This window comes from Taudactylus pleione, unplaced genomic scaffold (genome assembly GCF_031769625.1).
Source record: "Taudactylus pleione unplaced genomic scaffold, aTauple2 ptg000053l, whole genome shotgun sequence".
NCBI classification, from domain to species: domain Eukaryota; kingdom Metazoa; phylum Chordata; class Amphibia; order Anura; family Myobatrachidae; genus Taudactylus; species Taudactylus pleione.
Window position 1 is genome coordinate 40,275,577 of NW_028284455.1, and position 23,798 is coordinate 40,299,374.

A 23,798-nucleotide genomic window follows, 5' to 3' on the forward strand; every position below is an offset into this window, starting at 1 on the left:
CGTTTGTGGGTGGTAACAGGGGAAGGTGCTTGAAAACGGGGAGTAGAGATCCGAACCCAGGCGTGCCAAACGGTCATAACGGGAGTTTTAAGGGTGTGCATAATTAACAAAGCAGCGTCATCGGCCACGTCACTTGGATGTCTCTTAGCCTGAACTGTTCGCATGATTGCGGTACGAAAATCCTACCACAAGCACTGCGAGCAGTTCAGACGCCTTTCGATGTACTCGATTAATCTAATAAATAGCGGAGATGACGTATGATGCGAACGGCCAGGGGGCGTCTTTACAAAATAGCGAGCGCATGTTTCGTTCCTCGCTCGCTCAGACATAGAGGCGTCAACAGACCGCAAAGAGCGAGCGCTCAATTAAAATATCCGGCCCCTTTTTCTGAACGAGCGAGTGCAAATAGCATCCGGCTCTGAATCAGGCCCTCAAAGTACAAAAACAGTGTTTGTCATTATGAGCTGTTTGGAAAGCTTCATCTATGCTCACCTTCCTGTGTACACACCATTGGGCAATACAGCATTGGTGAGTATGGGTGTACTTATTCTTACAGGAGCTTACTCCTGTGACACAGCCTAAGGTGAGGACTTGATCCATACCATTCTCTAATGGGTTTTTTTTGTAGATGATTGGGATGCAGCAGTAACCAGCTTGCTACAGGTCACACCTCTCTTCTCTCAATCCCTGTGGAGTAACACTGTGCGTTGTTACCTAATAAACACCAAGGATACCCAGGCTGAATTGGATGTTTTCTTAAGGGTGAGAACTAATATAAATTAATTTAATACACTTTTCAGTAATCTGGAACTAGGAACAGTTCTTTCTTCTTGTGTGCTTGTAGGTATACTCCCCAAAGCTTCAGAGGATTTGTGAAACGTTGGGCTATTTTTTTCAAGTTGTGAATTTCCCGGAAGAATGTGAAAACCAGTACACTGCTGTGCGGAAGCTGGAAATAGAGAAGAGCTCCATGGTTATATTATTCATGTGCTCCTCTTTATCCAGGTAGGATTTGCATAGATATTAATGGGGTTAATAGGGTATACCCCCTCCCTGGTCAGCACATACTCACATGACAACAGTTGTCTCTGTCCTTTCCTAGCTTTGATCAGGTAACAGGGGAAATCCGAAGATGGAACTCACAAAAATGAGCTAAATGAGAGGGTGTACTCATGTAAAGAGGTGTTGCTTTTCAAAATGAAAACCTTTAAATATATATATATATATATGTGCAGTCTTCCAAAACTCCCTGGCAGGAATACATACACATACAACACAGTTTTTGCTATAAATTCAAAAGGGTGAGCAACATTGTGGAAAGTAAGAGGAATCTAATGGGAGGCACTATATTTCATATAAAGTCACATTAAAACAAATTTGAATCATTTTAAATAAATCAAAGACTCTCAAAGTTCATAACATGCAAAATATTAAAAGATAGTATAAATTAATAGTATATAATTGTGTAAAGAAAATAAAATGTGTGTATAAAACTTCAATGTCCAAAGGTGAGGGTTAATGTGGTACACTATGTAACTGGTAATAATAAATATATGTCTATGCATTGCCCACTCCCTATAGTGCTCTGTGGGAAAATGTTGTTCAGTCTCTATATGGGTTGTAGCCAGTAGCGTCACTAAGGGGTGCTTGGGGTGCGGTCCGCACCAGGTGTCACCAACTGAGGTGGTGACACCAAAATGCTGGGTCCTCCTCAAGGACAGGGAGCCAGGCGCTTTACTGAGATGTTTGTGTAGAGCCCTGCTCCCGGTCACTGAGGATCTGGCAGTGCTGGGAGAGTTTCTGGGGGCAGCCCAGCATCTGCGGTAGTGCTGGTCACACGCCCAGAGTGATGAAAATGTGGGAATGCTGCAAGACCGCGCACCTTCCCTGAAAGGCCACACACTCTTTTCAGGTTTCCATTTAGCGGACTAGCTGACACCGACACTAGTGGCGCCACATTGGTACTAGCTACTAGGCTTATCGCAAAAATAAGTCAATATTTCTCTACTTAATAAATGGATATGATCTCTGTTTATGTCTTAATAATCCTAGCCTCTAGTGCAGGGGGTCCCAACCACGGTCCTCAAGGCACACTAACAGGCCAGGTTTTAGGGATAGCCATACTTGAGCACAAGTGACTTAATTAGTACCTCAGTTGATTTGATTTAACCATCTATGCACAATCATGGATATCACTAAAACCAGAACTGTTAGTGTGCCTTGAGGACCGAGGTTGGGAATCACTGCTCTAGTGAATGCAAACCACACAAGTCTTGAAACTATAATAATGTAAATTACTTCCTGGTCAGTGTAGCTATAATTCTCAGAGAGTTGCAGGATTTACAGTTACTCTTTCTTATACATTGTAGGGTGGGAAGCAATCTTCATTTTAATGTCAATGGAAAGAATGAAACAAGTACTAAGCAATGTCTTAGATGATACAATGTACCTGTCCCACATCATTTACACCTCCACGTACCTGTCCCACATCATTTACACCTCCACGTACCTGTCCCACACCATTTACAACTCCACGTACCAGTCCCACATCATTTACACCTCCACGTACCTGTCCCACACCATTTACACCTCCACGTACCTGTCCCACACCATTTACACCTCCATGTACCTGTCCCACATCATGTAACACATTATTGAGCTTTTCAGAGAAATTCACCTAAAAACTGACATGTTGGCCAAATTATGCTAATTTATCCCTTCCGAGTGCATGATTATTCATTGGGAGGGGAGTACCAGAGGTTTTGCACTGTGTCCCGACATTTTTTGCTACGATAAAGATATTCCCTACTTTTTCACCTGCTCAGGGTGGTGCACACAATAAAACACAAATTTGCTCTGAAAAAGCAATGCGAGTTTGCAACTGAAATTCGTGGTGTGAGTTTGCTGCGTGAGCTGCTTACATGACCTATCTCGCACCTAATTGCATTCCTCCCTAAGTATCCAGCATAATGTTAATATTCTTTTACTGACAGTTCCTATCTAACCTATCTTGGTGTACATTTGTCCCTAACATTGTTTCTAACCCACAATGTAGCTCTCTGTGGGAGGACTGTACGGAAGCATTCCTGAGGAATACTGAGGCGAAGCCTCGGATTGTTTATCACAAAATTGAGGATTACGACAGCAGCTCAGACTGCATACAACAGCTGATAGAGCAAGATCCAAATAAAACTAATAAAACTAAGGTATGAAATGGGCAGCAATGACTGGGGGACACTTTCCAGATGATTTATATTACACAGTATATGGGGTACATTTGTCAGACATCTGTTTGGTTAAATAAATTGGATTTATTAAAGTCAAAACTGCCAGGAGAATCCCTGCAACAGCGCCAATATCAGACCACCGGCTACAAATCTTCAATTCTATTGTTTTATATGGAAAAAGTACAATATGTTAACCTGCAATTTCACAATCTACATGAATACCTGCAGTAAAAAAAATGCCAGAATGAAGAGGGGGTTGTGGCCGGCAAGATAACGCAAAGTGCAGGCACTTTCAGCTATCTTGGATGTTAGCATGAGTGAAAAATGTTCACAAAAATCTCTTCCTCCCCATCACTAATGGGCCGTGCTCCTCTCTTTACCTGGTATCCACAGGGACACTATTATTATAATGAATAAAGGAAGAATGTTGTTGATTTATTGATATTAATAATAAAAAGAGATACTAAGGGTTCAATCCAATTGTCCACGAAGGCAGAGCCGGCCCTAGGCATAGACAAACTAAGCAAATGCCTAGGGGCACCCAAGCCCGCCTAGGGCCGGCAGAGGTTCGGGGCAGGCACAGCCGGGGCACCTGCTGCTGAGACTATTGAAGCTGCTACTGTCACTGGGCAGTGTTCATGATTGGAGCTCAGCTGGCAGCTCCGATTGGGCCTGGCAGCAGCAAACAGTGAGCGGGTAGCGGCGGTTTGCGGGGACGGGGCACCTGGACGACGGCTAGTGGTTAGCGCGGGTGCTGTGCTGGTAGAGGGGTTATGGGTGCTGTGCTGGCAGAGGGGTGCTTTGCTGTGATCTATACGGGTGAGGGGTGCTGGGAGTGCAGCACAATGGGGAAGGGGCCACAGCACAGTGAGACCACAGCCCTTCTGTGATGCCACGTGTTTTTTTTTCAGGATCCTATGGGGGAGGGCACCACCCAAAATCTTGCCTAGGGCACCAATTTGGCTAGGACCAGCTCTGCACGAAGGGTGCGAGTTGCCATTGCCTCACCGTTAAAACACCGGCAACAGCACCTGAACTCGCACCATTGCGCCATGCTCTGAGCTCGAATTGGCACAGTTTTGCTCGGAACCCTATGGGGCTGTGAGCACCTTTGTGCGAGTCCGGGCTTCTATAAAGTGCAGCTGTTCCAGCGATGACTCGCATCCGCAAGATCATTGTGGCTATTTGGATCGAGTCTCTATTATTATTATTATTATTATTATTATTATGAATAAGAGAGCACTATTGTTATACATAAGGGAGCATTAATAATTATTAATATTATTATTATTAAGCAGGAACTGTTATAAATAAGAGGGCAATCATAATTACTATTTTGAATAAGGGAACACTATTAGTTATAGTCTTAATAAATAAGAGGGCACTTTTAATCATAGAAATAAGGGGGCACTATTAGTAATAGAAATTAATAAGAGGGTACTATTTTTAACTATAATATCTACTGTATGGTGGAAATTAATAAATTTCTTCCCCTGGTACTCTTAGTCCAGGAGTACCAGCAAGGCCTAGTGCTACTGGGCAACCTTTGTTGAGGAACCCTTTAAATGTTCGGACCAATGCTAAGGAACTCTATAGATTGTAAGCTTGCGAGCAGGGCCTTCCTACCTATATATCTGTCTGTTATTACCCAGTTTTGTTCTATTAATGTTTACAATAAAGCGCAACGGAATATGTTGCGCTATATAAGAAACTGTTAATAAATAATAAATAGACACGGCCTGTTAGTGTTAGGGAGGAAGGTTTTTCCATTACTGTATAATTGTGATTTCACCTAAACCGCATGCAATTTAGGGGTTCGAAACCATAAAAAAAAAAAAAAGCACTTTCATAAATTTACTTGTATGTCTGTTAGTGCGTGATAACTATGGGCCTGATTCTGAGCTGTTAATGCCATCGCAGCAGCATACGGGATCGCTGACGCACGATGTGACACACCTGCATTTTTAGCAGACATTCCCCTTTATCTCCCCCAAATGCTCCCTGACTGTCAATCATATTGCGAATAAATACTTGCGAGCGACTACGATAATTTACCTTGATGCATGTGCAGGCGGCCGATAATGGCCTAACTGCGAAGACGTTGATATAGTACAACTCTGAATCAGGCCTTATGGTAAAGAACCGTGCTTTCACTTTCAGAGGGCTTTTTGGGAACTTTGCATAGCCATGAACCTCCTAATAAATATATTTATTGTTTTATGTAACATTAATCCTATTTAAATTGAAATGCACAAAACTTCCTGTTGATGTAGTCATCACACATTTTACTTTTGAAATATAAATGTTGTGATGTATGTTTCAGATCATTGACCACTGTGGAGATCCTGACGAAGGAGCATATAAAACATTCTGTCAAGTAGAACAAGTCATAAAACAGGTAAGGACAAACATAGTGAAGGTTAAGCAAAAGGAAAGAAAACACTTGTGTGAATTAAGGAATATACAATGGTAATTATGTAACAATTCATTTAACCTCACAGTTGCCTTAAGATTATTCCATTGATCCTAGATGTGCCTTTTAATTGTAACTATAATGGTTACAAAGGGAAATATCTGGTTGTTTTGAAAAAAATCCATTCCACAAGACGATGTAACAATTCACTAGGCTTTATCGCAATGGCATTCTGGGCTACATTGGTTCCATCACTGAGAATTGTTGTGAGGTGCCACTTATTGTTATTATGTTTTTGTTCGTTAATTTGCTAAAGCCAGAGGGAACACTGTGGTGTGTAATTTTAACAACTGCAAGGTATGACTTTATTCATATAATATGAAAGTTATTGTCCAATTGCGTAGATCTGTTCCTCTAATTTTCTTCCATCTCGTACGATAGCTTATTGATTGAAGATATGGCGTAGATCTGTTCCTCTAATTTTCTTCCATCTCGTACGATAGCGTATTGATTGAAGATATGGTGACCAACATACTAATTTGCTTCCTCTGTCATATTGATTAAACCATTCCAGGCCATCATGCCTTTATTAGCTTGTGCAATGGTGTTGATAGAAAGAAGTGATCTTTCTTTGCAGGATTTGCTGGGTGGTGAGATCTCTGACCCTGAAGCCAAGGACGACCCAGCAGTTCAGGAAGATGATGACTTTGGGGATGTGCTGTGGGATGTTCATGATGAACAAGAACAGATGGAGGCTTTCCAGCAGGCGTCTCAATCAACGTGTGAGCTGGGCTTTGACAAGGTGAGTGAACATTGCTTATGCTGGGCATACACAGCCAGATAAAATGTCTGTCAGACCGACAGACATTTTATCTGGCCGGCTGCCAGCTGCAGATGTCGCCGGCATACACTGTGAGAGAAATCTCACAGTGTATAGCCCGACATCCGCGCTCCGCCCCCGGGGGAGGAGACATTTCCCTGTTCCTTCCGTAGGAAGGAACACAGGAAATGTCTGTCTGTTGGCCGCGCTGGGCATACACTGCCCGATGCGGCCGACAGTTACCGGGTAAATATCGCATCGGACGGGCATGCTGGACAATCCTGCATGCCCGACCGAGCAATATTTAACCCTCGGTCGCCCGCACACACGCTACAATTATCGGGGTGATCCGCCGATAACAGGTGGATCGTCCCGATAATTGTAACATGTATGGCCAACATTAGTTATTTTAAAGTTCTGTTTATTGTTTTACGTTAAAATATTGAATACATCTGCACTTGTTTCACTTTTGTAGCGTAAAAAATAATTGTTTCTTTAGTTCAAGATGAAGATCATTACAGGACAAAGTGATTGTACGAAATAATTATTATTGTAAAGCTTAAAACATTTTGGGGGGAATCCAATTACCTGCGGTAAATTACTGTGGTATAATGGTTTCCCTGGGGCTATTCAATTAGCCCCAAAGCGTGGATGCCGGCAGCTATTATCACCTCAGCAGGATCTGAGAATAAAATCCCATATTCGCGATGGTGTCAATGAAAATACATAGAATCCGTGATTAGTTCACGGACCTATGTGTTTTCGTGCGAATCCCGATAAAAACGGGATTTAATTGAATTGTGCGCTAATAAAATGGGGATGAAATAAAAACGTGCAAAAAATTATCGGGGCTAATTCCCCCGTTTTTGTGGTGTGTTGGTGAAACCGGGCGCTCCTGTTGAGGGTAAGCGGGCCGTGAATGGTAATGGATTTCCCTAGTGAAAACCAAAGTCTGAATTGTGTGTCTAAAAGTAGGTATTACCATGTACTTAGGCACTCCTTAACATAAATGCTGTGACGGAGTCGACCGTATAGATGACATAGGTCAGTGTAGACATAAAATGAAATGTATTCATGAATACAGGGTGATGCATGAAATATAAATGCATAAAGTAAAAACCTGCTGCAGTTTCAAAAAGGATGAGAGGTTGTCAAACACTGGGTGATACAGAAAAACGGTATCTGCCGTGGACATTAGACATATGCAATAGGTGAATGATATATATTTATGTAAATATACTCAATAATAAGTATATTAAGTATATAATACTCAATAATAAGTATATATATGGTCGACTTCGTCACAGCATTAATGTTGAGGAGCACCTAAGTACATGGTAATTCCCCCGTTTGTCTATAATAAATGTAAGATATTTTGCTGTAGATTAACATTGCCTTATAGTTGTGTCAGTTCTATTATATTATATTGTTAGTTGATATTGTCATCAGTAACCAATTTATTGGCATAATTACGATGTATAGCTTGGATTTCTTTTTTAGTTAAAAAAATAAAATCATTTGCTAAGACCAAATTTCTTTAAAGTGTTTATTATTTACATTTAAGGAAATTTATAAACTCCTCTCTAGGGGGGTATATTTAACGTGAGAGTTTTTAGAATTGGAGATGTTGCCCATAGCAACCAATCAGATTCTACTTAACATTTATCTAGCACCTTCTAGAAGATAATAGCTGAATCTGATTGGTTGCTATGGGCAACATCTACACTTCTAAAAACTCTCACTTTAGTAAATTTACCCCTAGGTATAAGTTTTGTCTTTCTATATTACATCTATTAACACATTCTCATGGCAAATCATAATTTATGGATAGTGGGCATAAAATGCTGGGTCATTAGGTCTACAGTAAATAGATAGACAATGGAAGATAGACAAGCAATAGGTTGACAGGGTCTGAAGGTTGACAGGGTCTGAAGGTCGACAGGGTCATTAAGTCAACACACATATGGTCGATACACAAATGGTCGACACATTTAAAAAAAATTGTTCGGGTTAGGCACTTACCCTGACGGTTAGGGTCAGGCACCAGGAGGGAAGGTTAGGGTTAGGCACTTACCAGAGGTTTTAGGTTAGGCACTAGAAGGGATGGTTAGGGTCAGGCACCTACCCCGACGGTTAGGGTTAGGCACCAGGAGGGAGGGTTAGGATTAAGGTGAAGATTAGGGCTAAGATAAAAAAACTGTCGACGATATGTCTGTCGACCTAATGACCATGTCGACATTCAGTACCTGTTGACCTTCTTACCAGTTGACCTTTAGTGTGTCGACATTCAGTCCCTGTCGACCTGTTGCCTGTCTATCTTCCATTGTCTACCCAAACATCGTCTATCTATTTACTGTAGACCTAATGATCCACACCCAAAATACTGCACACAGGTAAAGCAGGTCCTTAGGTCCTGAAGGCCCCACATTTGCAGAATCCTTAAACTGCGGTGACCTGATGAGCTTACTCTTCTACTTAATGCTGCAGCATTTCTATGTGTGCAGAGTGCATGTTACAGCTATGTTCTTACATGCCTGTGACATCAGCACATAAATGCTACACTCAGGAAGTGCATCAGGAAAAACAAAATGTTGATCTACATATTGCTATGGCTATTAGTACTATGTTGCAAATCAAAAAACTAAATAGTATCCCCTCCCAAACTGCGGCAACATTTCTATAAATGTACCTTACAGTTATTTTTTGTATGTTCTGTTTTATTAGTATTATGATCGCTTGAATGATTTAGTGGCTGCTCCTGCACCTATACCACCTCTCCTTATATCTGGGGGACCAGGCTCTGGGAAATCTCTTCTTCTTTCAAAGTGGTATGTCATGGTTTCTTACTTCCCACACCTAAATGCTAGTAGAAACTTAGAATCTACAAAACAAGCAGTTTATGTAATACTAGACACATACAGGACTACACTGAAAATATTCAGGCAATATCCCATGGGCCTGTGCTATGCAGATATAGACAAACAGACTCATTTTCTTTATTAAACTTATTTGCTGCATGTAAATATTACAAGAAACAGGTTAACTTCCCATAATCAACATATAAAGATTGTTTAACCAATGGGAATTAAAGCTGAGCTTTCCAAGCAACTCATTTTCCCACCTCATACTAACATAGCTGCTGCCACTCTGCATGCGTGACAGCTCCGTTCTGGCCATTCTCTACATGTTGTAGCTGTATTTCTGAGAGTTGGTTGGGCTAAGGATTCCGGGCAACCAGCACCCCCTGCCTTCACCCTCTGGGCAACCAGAACCCCCCTGCCTTCACCCTCTGGGCAACCAGAACCCCCCTGCCTTCACCCTAATTGTGAAAAAACCCCATGCTCCCTCCAATTGTGCCACTGTAAGTATAATTTAAACAGATCATTACATTTAAATTTGCATACTTGAGACATGATGATGAGTTTCCAAAAAGCTGTGCTTTTGTTGTACAAAGGAAATTCTATGGTATTTTAAATGTTAAATCCTTATTGCATTTTAATTTATTTCTAGTCATATTATTATTATAAATTGGTTAAATGTAACATCACCTTGTTGTAGCTGATGTACCTAGTGTGTTGATCTCATCCAAGCGGTTTTATAAATTGTCATTGTATATGATTTTATTCTTGTTATGTAGCTTTGGAAGTATATTGTTATTCTGCATTATCTGTATAAACCATGATCATGTTAGCAGTTCAGATCCTAATGGCAGTGTTTTGTATGTACAGGATTCAGCTTCAGCAGAAACATTCACCAAGCACTCTTATGTTGTATCACTTTGTTGGAAAACCATTGTCAACCAGCTCAGAGCCAGCATTGATAATAAAAAGACTGACGCTCAAGGTAACATTCCTTTTATTCTGTGATTAATGTATATGGCAAAAAGAGTAAGTTGGAGCAGGAAATTTATCACATCTAGCATTGATTCTCAAATTTATTTTTAGGTATGCTACACTGTTTAGGTGGCAAATGTCTTTAATTTCCATTAACCAAGATGGTAGATATAGTAGTGCACCCTAACTGAGCTGCACATGTGTCCCAAAAGAGGGCACAAAATTGTAATAAAAAACATTTTTAGTTTTAATAATAGATGGACTTTTACTAGCATTAGTTATATTTTCATGCACCTGGGCAGAGTTACAGAGCTTACTGTATATTTTCATGAAAACATTAAATGTCAGCCATACAGTACATATATATGTAACAATACATTTGAAAACTAGAGACATAGTTTGTATTTGGTCAATGTTCCTTTTTTTTTTTAGCACAATTCCTTGTCTAATGTTGCTCCCTAATCCTGGGTACACACTTGTCCAATCCATGGCAGATGAGACCGCAGATCAGACTGTTTACACAATCCTACTGCAGACATGCTCACAGATTCTACATCCAATCCTTGCTACTCACTTTTCAGTCCAGTCTGTGTCTGCTGAAACAGTCTGCTGAAAAACATACATTTGGCTGCGTAGTTAAGGAGATTTATTAATGAAGAATGTAATAATTAATAATGGTGAAGAGGGGAAGGTTGAGAATTAATACCCTGTTTATTGGATGGGGACTGGATTTCAAGTTTCAAAAAAAAAACTGCATGAGGTACCCCCAACAGAGGAATAACCAGCCCCGTCTCTTTAAGCTGGCCCTGGTTCAAAAAATACAGGGAACAAAATGTGTAGGGTTCCCTCATATTTGATGAACCAGCACCAGGCTCTTGGAGCTGGCAATGGTTATAAAAAATTCAAGGAACAAAACAAGTAAGGATCCCCCGTATTTTCAGAACCAGCACCGGGCTCCACTAGCAAGTAGGGTAATGCCACAGCCAGGGGACACACTTCACGGTCCCACCCCAGACAAAGCATTCATCCCCCCCTAACTAGTCAGCCCAGACCGGGGATTTCTGGGAAAGTGGGGATCCCCCAATAAAGAGGTGTCCCCCCCCCTCTTCAGGGCACCCAGGGCCAAAGCCCCAGGGCTGTCCCCGGCACTCCTGGGCTGTGGGTGCCGAGTTGATAGTCCATTATTAAAAGTGTAATATTGTCTTTTACAGGTGGAACTAAAGGTCCCAGCAAGCCTCCCCTGCATGCTGGTACTTGGAGAACCAAAAGTACCAGTAGGCAGAGCATTAAGGGCCCACTGGTACATATAGTACTCCTTTAAAAGAAATATTAAAATAAAAACACAGAATGTTTAAAAATATTTATTTCACTGCACCTTCATCTGGAGGGCAGCGGCCTTTAAGCTCTTTTACATGGCCACCGCCCATCCAGTACTTCCCCGCACTTCACCTCTCCTCTTCCGCCGGCTGACACCCGCTGTCTCGCGCTGGCTTATATAAACTGGCACGAGGGGGTGGGGCGATGATGCGGCGAGCCGTGATTGGCTCGCCGCGGCCATCTTGAATTTCAAAAATGGCACCGCCATGCCATTTCTGAAATCGGAATCCTCTGAAGCTGCAACGCCGCCAGCTGCCACCTCCGGAAATGTACCCAGGCCGCCTCCCCGCGCATCATCCTGCCGCCATGCCTGCATGTCCCGCAGCAGTGGCGGATGCGGGATCCCTCCGGATCCTGCACCGCTGCCACGCTGATGGTGTGTTGGGCTGCTGGAACCGGAGATCGGTCGCCAGCTCCGGTCTCTGCAACCTACACACTACAGTATTGGTTGCCTGGTCGGCGGTCGGGTCTCCTAGTTTTTAAGCATGTTTAAAAACCAGGAGACCCGACAGGCGACCAGGATCTGGTCTGCGGGTCGGTCGGCGGTGGGTACACACTTGTCCAATGTTGGGCAGACCCGTCGGCCAGAAGTCTGTTCTGCCATGGATTGGACAAGTGTGTACCCTACTTAAGTTTGAGAGCTATTACTAAATTGCCTGCATATGGTTTTATTTATATAAATAAATTATGCCACAACACAAGTGACTTAGTTTGTCTATATAACTATTCTAATTATGCCCATGCCTTTTACTTGCTAACAGCTAATGCAGCATTCTTGGTCAGTGTCTTCATTCTCAATGGATCCTGGAAAGTTCTTAGAGGAATTCCCTCACTGGCTTGAAAAACTTTCCATTCGCTACCAAGGCAACATCATCATCATTATTGACTCCATTGACCAGATAGAGGTAAAAAAAGAATTGTCTGTTTAACAACAATGCATCATTTATTTCAACGATGCATGATTTCTTAATATGCTAACATGTAGAATTCAGCCATTGGCACACAGACATTATAGTTCTGGTAAAGTTCTACCAACTGAGGGAGGGCACAATTTTCCTTATCTGTCAGCCTAACCGCATCTAAAATCTGGATATAAATGAGTGAATTTCAAATTAAGCTAAAAATAGTAAAGTCAATGTATATGAGTGTTCAACTGACATTACTATATATCAAATGCTGTGTGTTACTGAGATGTATAATCATGAAATAAATGAAATTCATAGTCAAATAATGCTTTCTCTCCATCTGCAGTAGCTGGAAACATATGATGGTTTATATCCCAGGATGCATGAGTGGCACTGGACAAACATCTGATTCTTCTTATACTCCAGGCCTGGCCAACCTTTGGCTCTCCAGCTGTTGTGAAACTAAAAGTCCCAGCATGCCCTGCAACAGTTTTAGCATTCCCTGATAGCAAAACTGTAGCAGGGCATGCTGGGACTTGTAGTTTCACAACAGCTGGAGAGCCACAGGTTGGCCAGGCCTGTTATACTCTATACCCACCTGTTTCTCACCATTTGTTTCTAAGGGGTATATTTACTAAAGTTAGAGTTTTTAGAAGTGGTGATGTTGGCCATTGGACGAATCAGATTCTACTTAACATTTAACTTCTAGAAGATAATAGCTAGAATCTGATTGGTTGCTATGGGCAACATCTCCACTTCTAAAAACTTTCACTTTAGTAAATATACCCCTAAGGCTCTGCACTGGATTTGCTAATAAGTCCTTATGCCTCTTTTGTGGTTTTTTAAATTTATGGTGTATTTTATTGTCTCTTCTGCATCCTGAGGAATAGCCTCAAGCAGCGGTTCTCGACCTGGGGATACTATCTGTGAAGTTCCGGGGTTCGAAAAAAAAAATCTGTAATTGGGAGGTGAGGGGATGACAACTTCCAGGTAATAACTGGAAACGTGGAAAAACCAGTGTCCTGGGGACCATTGCCCCCCATAAATCACAGAACAACCCTGATAAACGGACGGAAAATAGAGTGGCATGATCAGTGGTATTTCCTGAATAAAAGAGATTATCTGTATTAAATTAAATCCTAATCATTTTTAACACCGTGACCCTAATGTCAGAACTTGTGACATCAGCCTATTATATTACATGTTATTATATGTTTTAATAGTTTCTAGTTTATTTAAAATAGTAAAGTTTTAAAAAATGTAATAATTAAAGATAATTCTATCCCCTTATACCTGTAATTGTTAGAACATAACATAGCTCTAAAAAAAATACAAATTAAGTATATGTGGACTACAATTTTATTGGCAAGTTAAATATTTTTTTTAATTGTAATATGTGAGAAATATATATGTACAATTCATTCTATTTTTAATTTTTTTCATTATTAATGTTACTTATAGCACATTAACTGCTTTTATATTGGACGGCGCCTAAACATTTATCTTACAGAAATTCTTTTACACACAATTTTCTTTTTTACAAATTTACTCTGGCAATGTTGGAGGTACAAATAATGCAAATGGTTCCACATGGGTCCCAGCCAATGAGCGGCCGCAACATGTAAAGCGGCTGCTGATTGGCTAGTGGCCCGTGAGAAATTTCCGATGATTTCGCGAAGTGTAAGTACATGTAACAGCATATACTTACATCTGTTCGGCTTGGTTCGGGTAAGTCGTTTTCTTGTTTTAACAAGATCGTGGATGCTACAGAGAGCAGTGCCAGGATGTAGGTGAGTATAGGATCTTTTTTGCAGGGCCATGCGCACGGATTTATGCTTGGGACAAGTGTACGGACCGGTTGGTACATTGAGGTATGTGTGTATTAAACGTGTACTATCTAAGGTGTGTGTGTGTGTGTTATGTCTTTATTTAACTATTTATTTTACAGTGGAGGTATGGGTGCTGGCACTTGTAGTTCCACAAGTGCCAAAGGGCAGACATTTATTTTATTAACAGTTTCTTATATAGCGCAGCATATTCTGTTGCGCTTTACAATTGTATACATTAATAGAACAAAACTGGGTAATAACAGACAGATATATAGGTAGGAAGGCCCTGCTCGCAAGCTTACAATCTTGACACTCTGGCACTTGTAGTTCCACTATAAAATACAATAGTTTTTTTTAATTTTACACATTATTACCCCCGGTTCCCACCGCTACAGGGGTGCAGGGAAGAGCCCTGGGCTTCAGACCAAGGCTGGGGTTTCGGGAAAGGGGGGACCCCTTTTTTTTTAGGGGGTCCCCACCTCCCCTGAGATCCCTGGCTTGGCCTGACCGACGGGGTTATAATGCTTTGGTCCTGGAGACCTGGGAATAGTGTCTCCTGGCTGTGGCATTACACCCCAGTCATTTTGGGTCCGGTGCTGGTTTTAAATATAGGGGGACCCCTACGCATTTTTTTTCCCCCTATTTTTAAAACCAGGACTGGCCCTGCAGCCTTTTGCAGGTGCCTAAATTACAGTGGAACCCTACTTGTTTTGTTCCCCGTCATTTTAGGCACCAGGACAGGCTGAAGTCCGGGGCTGGTTATGCTTTTGGGGGAGACACCACGTAAATTTGAAAAAATAATAATTGAACCCGTTTTTAACTAAAGGCAGAAACATACACAAATCACAATGATTTGTGTATGTTTCAGGCTAACTCGCAGCTCAGGAGGTGGAGAGTTTGAAAAGTGATTTGGGCAGAGAGTTTGCTGTCATCTCACCCGAGCTTATCATCGCGATTCTTGATAAATTTGAGAGATGTATATTTTAGGTGAAAAGTACTTCCGATTTGCCCGATGGTGAGTTGATTCGAGTTAGCTATCTCCACCGAGTTTTATGAGTGAGAAGAGAGAAATCTCTCTCTATCTCGCCCGACTTTACCTTTAGTAAATTTGCAAGATGAAAATCAACCCTAAAATCACCTGAGATTGACATCTCGACCAATCTCGATTGTCAGTAAATTTACCCCTTAGTTGTTTATAGTTATGTCTGTGCAAAATGCCAAACCAAACCGCCTGCAGGAAAATCAGGCATATTCTGTATCCTGCTTTTCCACAATTCCAGTCTGCACCCTCAGAACACTTTTTCAGATGAAAAGGATTTTTCAGATATCTCATTCAGTTTATGGATTGTTTTTACCACCTTATAGCTCTTGTAGCGTGAAGAGAACTTTATGGAATGGTCACAAGAAATGTGTCCATATGCCATCTTTGCTACATCCTAATTAGTTAATTTAAAACTTATCAAGAATTAAGTGCCTCCAAGGCTTGTATTTTTAAAAACTAAATCTCCCTTTTCTCCCATTCAATTAAATTATTGTGCAGTCTTTATAGAATAGGTCATTGGTGGATCCCTCCTCAGACAAAGTCAGCAGGTAAGACTGAGCATAACTCTGCCGCCCCGTCAGGATCCCAGCAAGTCTCTCCATTACATGTCATCAGCTTTCTTTCTCTCAGGTCATCACTTTAATGAGACGGTATTGGTGATATTTGTGGATTCAGACAAACATTTAGTGCTTTGCAGCATTGCAGAGACCTGTATCCTTTCTCCCAGGGTGGCCGGAAGATGTGGCACCACATTTCCTGTCCCTTTAAAGACACCATAGACATTTGAGAAGGCCCTGCAGCCTCTCATCCATTTTCTCATCTCTTGGTCTGCTCTTTGCTCAGTTTTACCACCACCTTGGTTCCGAAAGCAACCACTAGTAGGTAGGTAATGTGACCCTGGAAAGTTTGTATGTTGACACATGCATAGCTGCAGATGGCCTTTTGTATCTTGGCTTAATGGCAACTGCAACCTTGGACTTGAGCCTTGGCTAAAGCAGTAATAGCATGTAGGACACTGTAGTTAAAAACCTGTGCAGCGGACAACTAATCCAAGATGGGCCTGTCTGCGTTACCATGGGCAATAGAATTGTCTTTCACCTACAGAAGAAACTTAAGTGAATTGGTTTTTAGGACAACATTCTGGGCCTAATTCAGACCTGTTCACGAGCGCTGAGCGCTCGCAAGCGGGTCGATGTTGGTCCACTGCGCATGCTCCGTCGTGCGCATACGCGAGACCCGGATAGCGACGGGCAAGCCATCGCTATGGGTCTTGCTACAAAGGGGGCGTGCTGTCGATGGTGAGTGACAGCACGCCCCCTTTGGTGGGAGTGCCGGGGGCGTGGCTGCCCACAGCTGGGGGTGCCGGGGGCGTGGTCACCCACAGCTATGCGAGCGGCCAGGAGGCCGCTCTAAAAATGAAGAAGGACGGCCCTGATTCAGAGCGAGCGCTCTGTCAGAGCGTCCGGCTCTGAATCAGGGCCTCTGTTCCTTGGGTAATAATTATTTCTAGAACATGTCTCCTAAACAAACTCCTACGGGACAATGAAATCTTAGAACGCTTTGTGGGATTCTAAACAGATTCCAAATTCTTCATAACAACAGATTCCTGTTGAGAATTTGCATCTGTTCTCCAGCAAGTTCTGTTCTTGTTCTGACTCCTAGGTGCCAATATCATCCGAAGGTGCTTTCGGATATCCATTTCAGATCTCAGTTTAATTGGTTTCCAGGGACTGTGAGCACAAGAAAGCTTCTATTCTACCATTTATGGGTTGCTGTCAGCAGCAGTCATCTGTTCCATAGCTGGACATCCAAGGATTCTGGGGTTTTATTCCAGTCTATTCCTCATGCCCAAAAGGGGCTGTTCTTTCCACCTCATATTGGATCTAAAGCTATCAACACTTTCTATACTAATAGTAATTTAAGATGAAGTTCTCTACTATGATCCACACTATGAAGAGGATATTCTGATATGTATGGCTATCAAGAATAGAATATAATAATAGCATTCCAACAAATGATCACAAAGCCACAAATAATATTAATTGAAATAAAAAATACATGTACTTAGCACATATCAAATCACCAATATGTACATAGTGTATTATAGACTAATGCAGGTACAAAATATTGAACTACATACAGTACCCTAAACAAAGCTGTACAGCATAGCAAACAGGTAGGAAACAAAGAGACAAATAGAGATAAAGATGTTCCGGAATATTCACAAACATAGGGCCATATCCAATTTGCCACGGTAAATTACCGCGGCTCATTAGCTCGCCCGCTGCTCGCTCGGGGCTATCCAATCAGCCCCGAAGTCGGCCTGACAACGGCACTTATCAGGGTTTTTTTTTCGGGACCTGATGTGTCCCGAAAAATAATCCACGATAAGTGCAGTTTTTTCGCCCAAAAAAAGGCGAGAACACATAGGGCTGCGAGCTTATCGCGGCTCCTATGTGTTAACAGGCGAACTATCCTATTAATTTGCCCGAATTAATAGGATAGAGAGGATAAACATTTTGTCGAAAATTGGGGATTATCGCCGAAAAATCCCCGTTTTTCGCCGATCACGGGGATCAATTAGCGCCCGAACAGTGTTTGGGGCTAATTGCATATGGCCCATAGTCTTAAACACTATTTCACTGTCTCCAAGCTGGGACTTCAGCTCTATATACTTGATTACCATGGCAAAATATAAATCACACACATAGGGCTACTGCACAATCTATCTGTGTCCTTTATTATGTATTCATTTAAACTGTAAGCATATATGTGTATACTGTATATATTTTTTACTCAATCATTTTTTCTGATATGTTTCTTTATGAATGAGGGGTAAGCGTCTCAAATTTTTTCTGGTGATCACTGATTAAAGTGACACTTTGCATATGCTTTTTGCGAAACCTGTATTAAAATGTACAATATCTATTGAGACATATATCTCTAATTTAGATTATATGGATCATATATCCCTTGGTTTTATAAGTATTGAGCCTAACAACTGCTATTATTAGCCGTGATTAATCACATGTAACAATCCACTGTCTATAGGACATATGTATTTTATTCATGATGAGTTGGCTATATATGTATATGGAAGGATCTGTCTATATATAGGACCCTTGTACCTGATTTAAAACTAATCGGACCAGGTGATGACAGCCTGTTTGAGCATCAAATGTTGACTAGATGTCACATAGGAATGCAAATCTCTACAGTGCCAGAGGGGCCACCATCGAATCTGGTGTTGGGTTGTATTTCCTGTTCCTAAACATGGAAGCGAAGTGCTTTAGGATAGATTAGGAGTCGGTTTTGCTGCTCTTGCAGATGGCATATAACTTGTATTTTCTGTGTACCATAGCTGCATCGTGAAAAGAGTAATAAAAGTAAGCACAGGTGAACTCTATATCATAGCTGGGGCCTGTTGCATACTATTAATATCTGTAGTAACCTATTGCTAAAGCCCCAAATCATCCATGGATGTTTCTATTATCCTGCAAACCCCAGGATATTAGTAATCATATCAAAAAATTGCTTTCCCATACTGTAGCAGCAGCACAATCTTTGATTGCCAAGAATTGGAAAGAACATAAACATCTCTCCCGACACATACAAATTTTATCCGGCACCTGTCATCTATGGAAACCGTACCATTACTCACATGATGAATAATCTAAATTCAGTCCTGTTCGTTCTCTTTAGTTTTTTGTTTTTTTTAGCTAAGGACGAAACAGCTCACAGTCTCTAATTGTACTAATGCTTCGTACACACCTGAACGATGTATTGTTTGTTCAAACGATATATTGATAGTGCATTGGTGGGTGTGAGTACCCAATATGTCTGTGAATGACTTTGTTCACAGACATATCTGATCTGATCAGCCCTGCAGCACAGCCAATGACGCTATATCTAGCAGATTTATCGTTTCAACTTGCTCTCTGTATGGCCGACTTGCCAACCACCCGATATGTCACACGCAGAAGCCATTGACTATGATGTCACAAGTGGGAGGGCATATTCAAATGAGTCTGCTGGCCACGGCCGGATGATTGGTAAGTGTGTATGCACCTGCCAATCGTTAGATCATTCATCAGCCAAGTGAATACCCAGTTTAAGTCTCCCTTAAAAAAAATGTATCCACCTCTTCATGTTCAGATTAGGGATGTGCAGGCTCGGATAGGTTCGAATTTGCACGCCGAGTTCGGATTTTTCCCTCCAAAAACCGGGACTCAGAAAGAGGCAAAACGTCACCTTGCTTGGACAAGCATCATCATTCCTGGACAAAAGTCCAGGAATGATGTTTGTCCATGCATGATGACGTTTTGCCTCTTTCTGAGTTCCGTTTTTTGGAGGGAAAAATCCGAACTCTGCGTGCAAATTCGAACCTATCCGAGCCTGCACATCCCTAGTTCAGATATATATCGGATCTTCCTGAACTAGACATAGATTGTGTTTTCAGGAAGGATTCAGATTAGGCTTTGATTATATGTTTCATCCTGTAAGGGGGGTATCCAATTAGCCGCGGTAAAAATTAACCACGTAAATTACTGCGGCTAATTACCTCGCCCGGGGCTATCCATTTAGGCCCCGAAGTCGGTCTGACGCCGGCACTTATCAGGGTTTTTTTTTCGGGACCTAATGTGTCCCGAAAAAGAATCCACGATAATTGCTGTTTTTTCACCTGAAAAAAGGCGAAAACACATAGGTGCCACGATAAGCTCGTGGACCTATGTGTTTCCGGGAGAACTATCCTATTATTTCGACCAAAATAATACGATAGGGTGAAAAAACACATCGGGGATAATCGGCGAAAAATCCCCATTTTTCGACGATCGCGGGGATCAATCAGCGCCCGAACAATGTTCGGGGCTAATTGGATACCGCTCTAGGTAATAAACATTATAATTTGTATCACATGAATATCTATTACTATTACAGTAACTGGCAATACGGTAACACCTGCTCTTTCCCTTCCCAACCTTGCTCATTCCCGATATAAATATGTTAAAAAAAGAACACCAATAAATATGTTAAAAAAAGAACAACAGTGTTTTGTATTCATGCTACTTTATTGTTAGTAAAAATTGCTTTTTACCTTTTATGATTCTAATATGAAAAGTTACATTTTGAAATATATTGATTTTTTTTTCTCTTTTTACCATAAATAACTTCGATCATTTTCCGACTTGACTGAAAATATAAGCTTTAGAGCCACAAATCCAATAATGTTGTGTAATATGATGATATTCCCATTTTTGCAGCAATCGGAAAAGCATATGAAATGGTTGATTGACCCATTACCAGTGAATGTTCGTGTAATTGTCTCTGTGAATGTTGAAACTTGTCCCCAGGCATGGAGGTGAGTTACAGGAACCTCTTGGTTACATTGTTCTTCCTACTACTTTTCTCTTTTGGCATATAGAATTTTCTACTGTCCTTATTTTATAGCTCTTTTCTTGAAAGTATATACTGAAGTGCCAAAAGTCATGGGATAGCAGTATGTAAAGGTAATGGTAGGTAGCGTCACCATACTGTGACGTCTTGGAAATGCACAGACCTGCATCTGTTGTAATCTGACATCTTGTGAGTCAGTTTGAACACCGGCTAGGCTGCTTATGGCAAGGCAACATGAATTATCTGAATTCGAACAGGGCATGATGATGGGTGCCCGACGGATGGGGCATTTAATTTCCGAAGTTGTGCGGACATTCAACATTCCTTGATCTACGATGTTACATGTGTACTGGGAATACCTCATGGAAGGCACTACCACCCACCGTGGACAGCGCAGTGGCCAACCACGGGTGCTTTATGATCGTGACTAGTGGCGTCTGGACAAAATTGTCCGTGGTAATAGACAAGCGACACTGGCTCATATCGCATCACATTCAATGCAAGAAGTACCAGACGCATATCCAGCAGGTCAAATCAGGGTTTTTAAGCTTCCATGGGATGTGGTAGCAGCAGACCCACCAGAGTGCCGATGTTATCACTATGACACCGGACATAGCATCTCACCTGAGCTTGTGACGTTGCTAATTGGACTCTGGAGGACTGGCAACATTTGGCGTGCTCCAATGAGTCATGGTTCCACTTGGCTGATGGTGGGGTTCAGTTGTGGTGCAGACACCATGAGGCCAAGAACCCCATTTTTCAACAAAGCACCATGCAGGCTGGTGGTGGTTCCATAATGGTGTGCGGTGCATGGGTTTGGTCCGCCGGTCCACCTGAACACATCATTGACCGGCAATCGCTGTGTTGCATTGCTTGATGACCATTTGCAGCCCTTAATGGAATTCATGTACACCCACAATAATGGAATATTCCAGCATGATAATTCACCATGTCATCATTCCCAAGTTGTCCAGAATTGGTTCTAGGAGCATTCTGGAGAGTTCTGACAAATGGTGTGGCCACCACATTCGCCTGAGAGGTCCATTTGCACCCAAGATCCTGCACCTACACATAGGGAGCTGTGGGAAGCTATCCAGATGGCATGAGTCAACCTCTTTCCAGAGGTCTTTTGTCCACTTGTGAAATCGATGCCACATCGAGTTGCTGCACTTCTCCAAACTAGAGGGGGTCCTACACGATACTAGGCATCTATCTCATGATTTTTGGCACTTCAGTGTAATAGTCTCCAATTCAGTTATCAAAGACTCCCTTTACTTCACATGCCTCCATATTTATACAATGCAGATCCACTTGGTATTTTACCGTCAGCTAATTGATCTCCTGGGCTAATTCCACCCACCCAGCTAACTGGCTAATTCCTTTGGGACAGAAAAACTATTCCTATGTACCTATTACACTATGTCGGTGATTTAGCTGCGGACAGAGGGCCTGATTCAGACCCGTTCGCTAGGATGAGTTTGCACGCAGCCGTCAGCAGCCTGAGTATGCAAATTTCACGATCGCTAGCAAAACATTAGCACGCCCACTATGTCTTGCCGTGCGATCGCGGTATGTATATAGACGCCCACCAGCATGACACAAGATGCCCACTTTCCCTTCATTACATACTTCATCTCCAGGAAGTGTATTAAACAGTCGGTAACATAGAGTAACATCGGACTCATACGCAGCACTTGTGGCTGACCATACTCTACCGCAAGCACTGCGAGTGCTGCTGTGTAATTCAGCCATGTGACGTGTATGCTGACGCTGCGTCTTAATTATGCACGCCCCTGAAACGGCGTTCAGACACGCCTGCGTTCGCTCAACCACACCCCCGTTACCATCGACCAACCCCTGTCACCACCCACAAATGGCTTGTCCTGTCACTCATTCTAGCGGAACGTCTATGTACAGGGTGCGAACGCTTCCCGATCTAATGGACTATTTCGCGCACTGTGGACCTCATTCAGAGTCTCTCGCTAAGGCGCGAACGCTTGCTAGGAGTGATTTTCACCTGCCTGCGCATGCGTCTAAGTTGCAGTGCACTTGCGCAAACTAGTGTCTGTGATGTACAAGGTTTTATAGTCCAGTGTACGCTAACTGCCGTCGCTCACTAAGACATAGAGGGCGTCCTTACAGCGCAAAGAGCGAACGCTTGATTTGCATACCCGGCCCCTTTTTGCAAGTGAGCAATCGCATCTTGCGAGAGACTCTGAATGAGGTCCTGTGTCTTGTATGCATGTGCAGATTGCAAACACCGGCAGGCTACGTGTGAACGCAGCCTAGCGAACGGGTCTGAATCAGGCCCAGAGTTGCTATCGCAGCTGCTAACATAGCTAAAATATGGTAATGCAGCAGGAGACGTCACACCTCCTGCATGCACTACTGATCCGAGCTGCGTCCAATCTCTCTGATTCCACGGATCCTCCGCAAGTTGAAGTTGGAGGGCTGCACAGTGATCCTAGTGGCTCCTGATTGGCTGCGAAGGGCATGTTACGTGGATCTTCAGGGCCTCTGTCGACATTCCTCTGCGTTTTCCACTGCGGCCAGATCTCCTGTCTCAGGGCCCGTGCTTTCATCTGGATCTCGCCTGTCTCGCTTTGACGGGGTGGCTCTTGAGATGTCCGTCTTGAAAGCCAAGGGGGTTTCCTGGTCAATCATTAACTGACCTGGAACTAAACTATCTGGTTTGCAAGACCTACTTTGACTGGTGTTCGGCTAGGAATCTTAACCCCAGGTCATTCCGACTCTCGAGTTCTCTCCATTTTGCAGGTGGGGCTGGATTTGAGCCTCCGCCTTGCTTCACTGAAAGTGCAGGTTTACCTGGAAGACTGTCTTCCTTCTTGCTATAGCTTCTGCCCGATGGGTGTTGGACTTCAGCGCATTGTCTTCTCGATCTCCGTTTTTTGTAATCTTTCACCAGGACAGAGATGTCCTTCGAATGCAACTAGGCTA

The 23,798-nt window shown here is 42.4% G+C and overlaps 1 protein-coding gene across 5 annotated transcripts in view; it reads left to right on the forward strand.

Moving 5' to 3' along the window:
* Positions 1-23,798, forward strand: part of NPHP3 (nephrocystin 3) — an 83,816-nt gene that overhangs the window by 24,107 nt on the left and 35,911 nt on the right. For all 5 annotated transcript variants that reach the window (XM_088462810.1, XM_088462813.1, XM_088462814.1 and 2 more), the window contains 9 exons: positions 629-762; positions 845-1,005; positions 3,056-3,206; positions 5,551-5,625; positions 6,278-6,442; positions 9,185-9,288; positions 10,189-10,303; positions 12,432-12,575; positions 20,708-20,805. In XM_088462810.1, the coding sequence (XP_088318936.1) occupies positions 629-762; positions 845-1,005; positions 3,056-3,206; positions 5,551-5,625; positions 6,278-6,442; positions 9,185-9,288; positions 10,189-10,303; positions 12,432-12,575; positions 20,708-20,805 (1,147 nt within the window). The remainder of the gene's footprint in view (positions 1-628; positions 763-844; positions 1,006-3,055; positions 3,207-5,550; positions 5,626-6,277; positions 6,443-9,184; positions 9,289-10,188; positions 10,304-12,431; positions 12,576-20,707; positions 20,806-23,798) is intronic.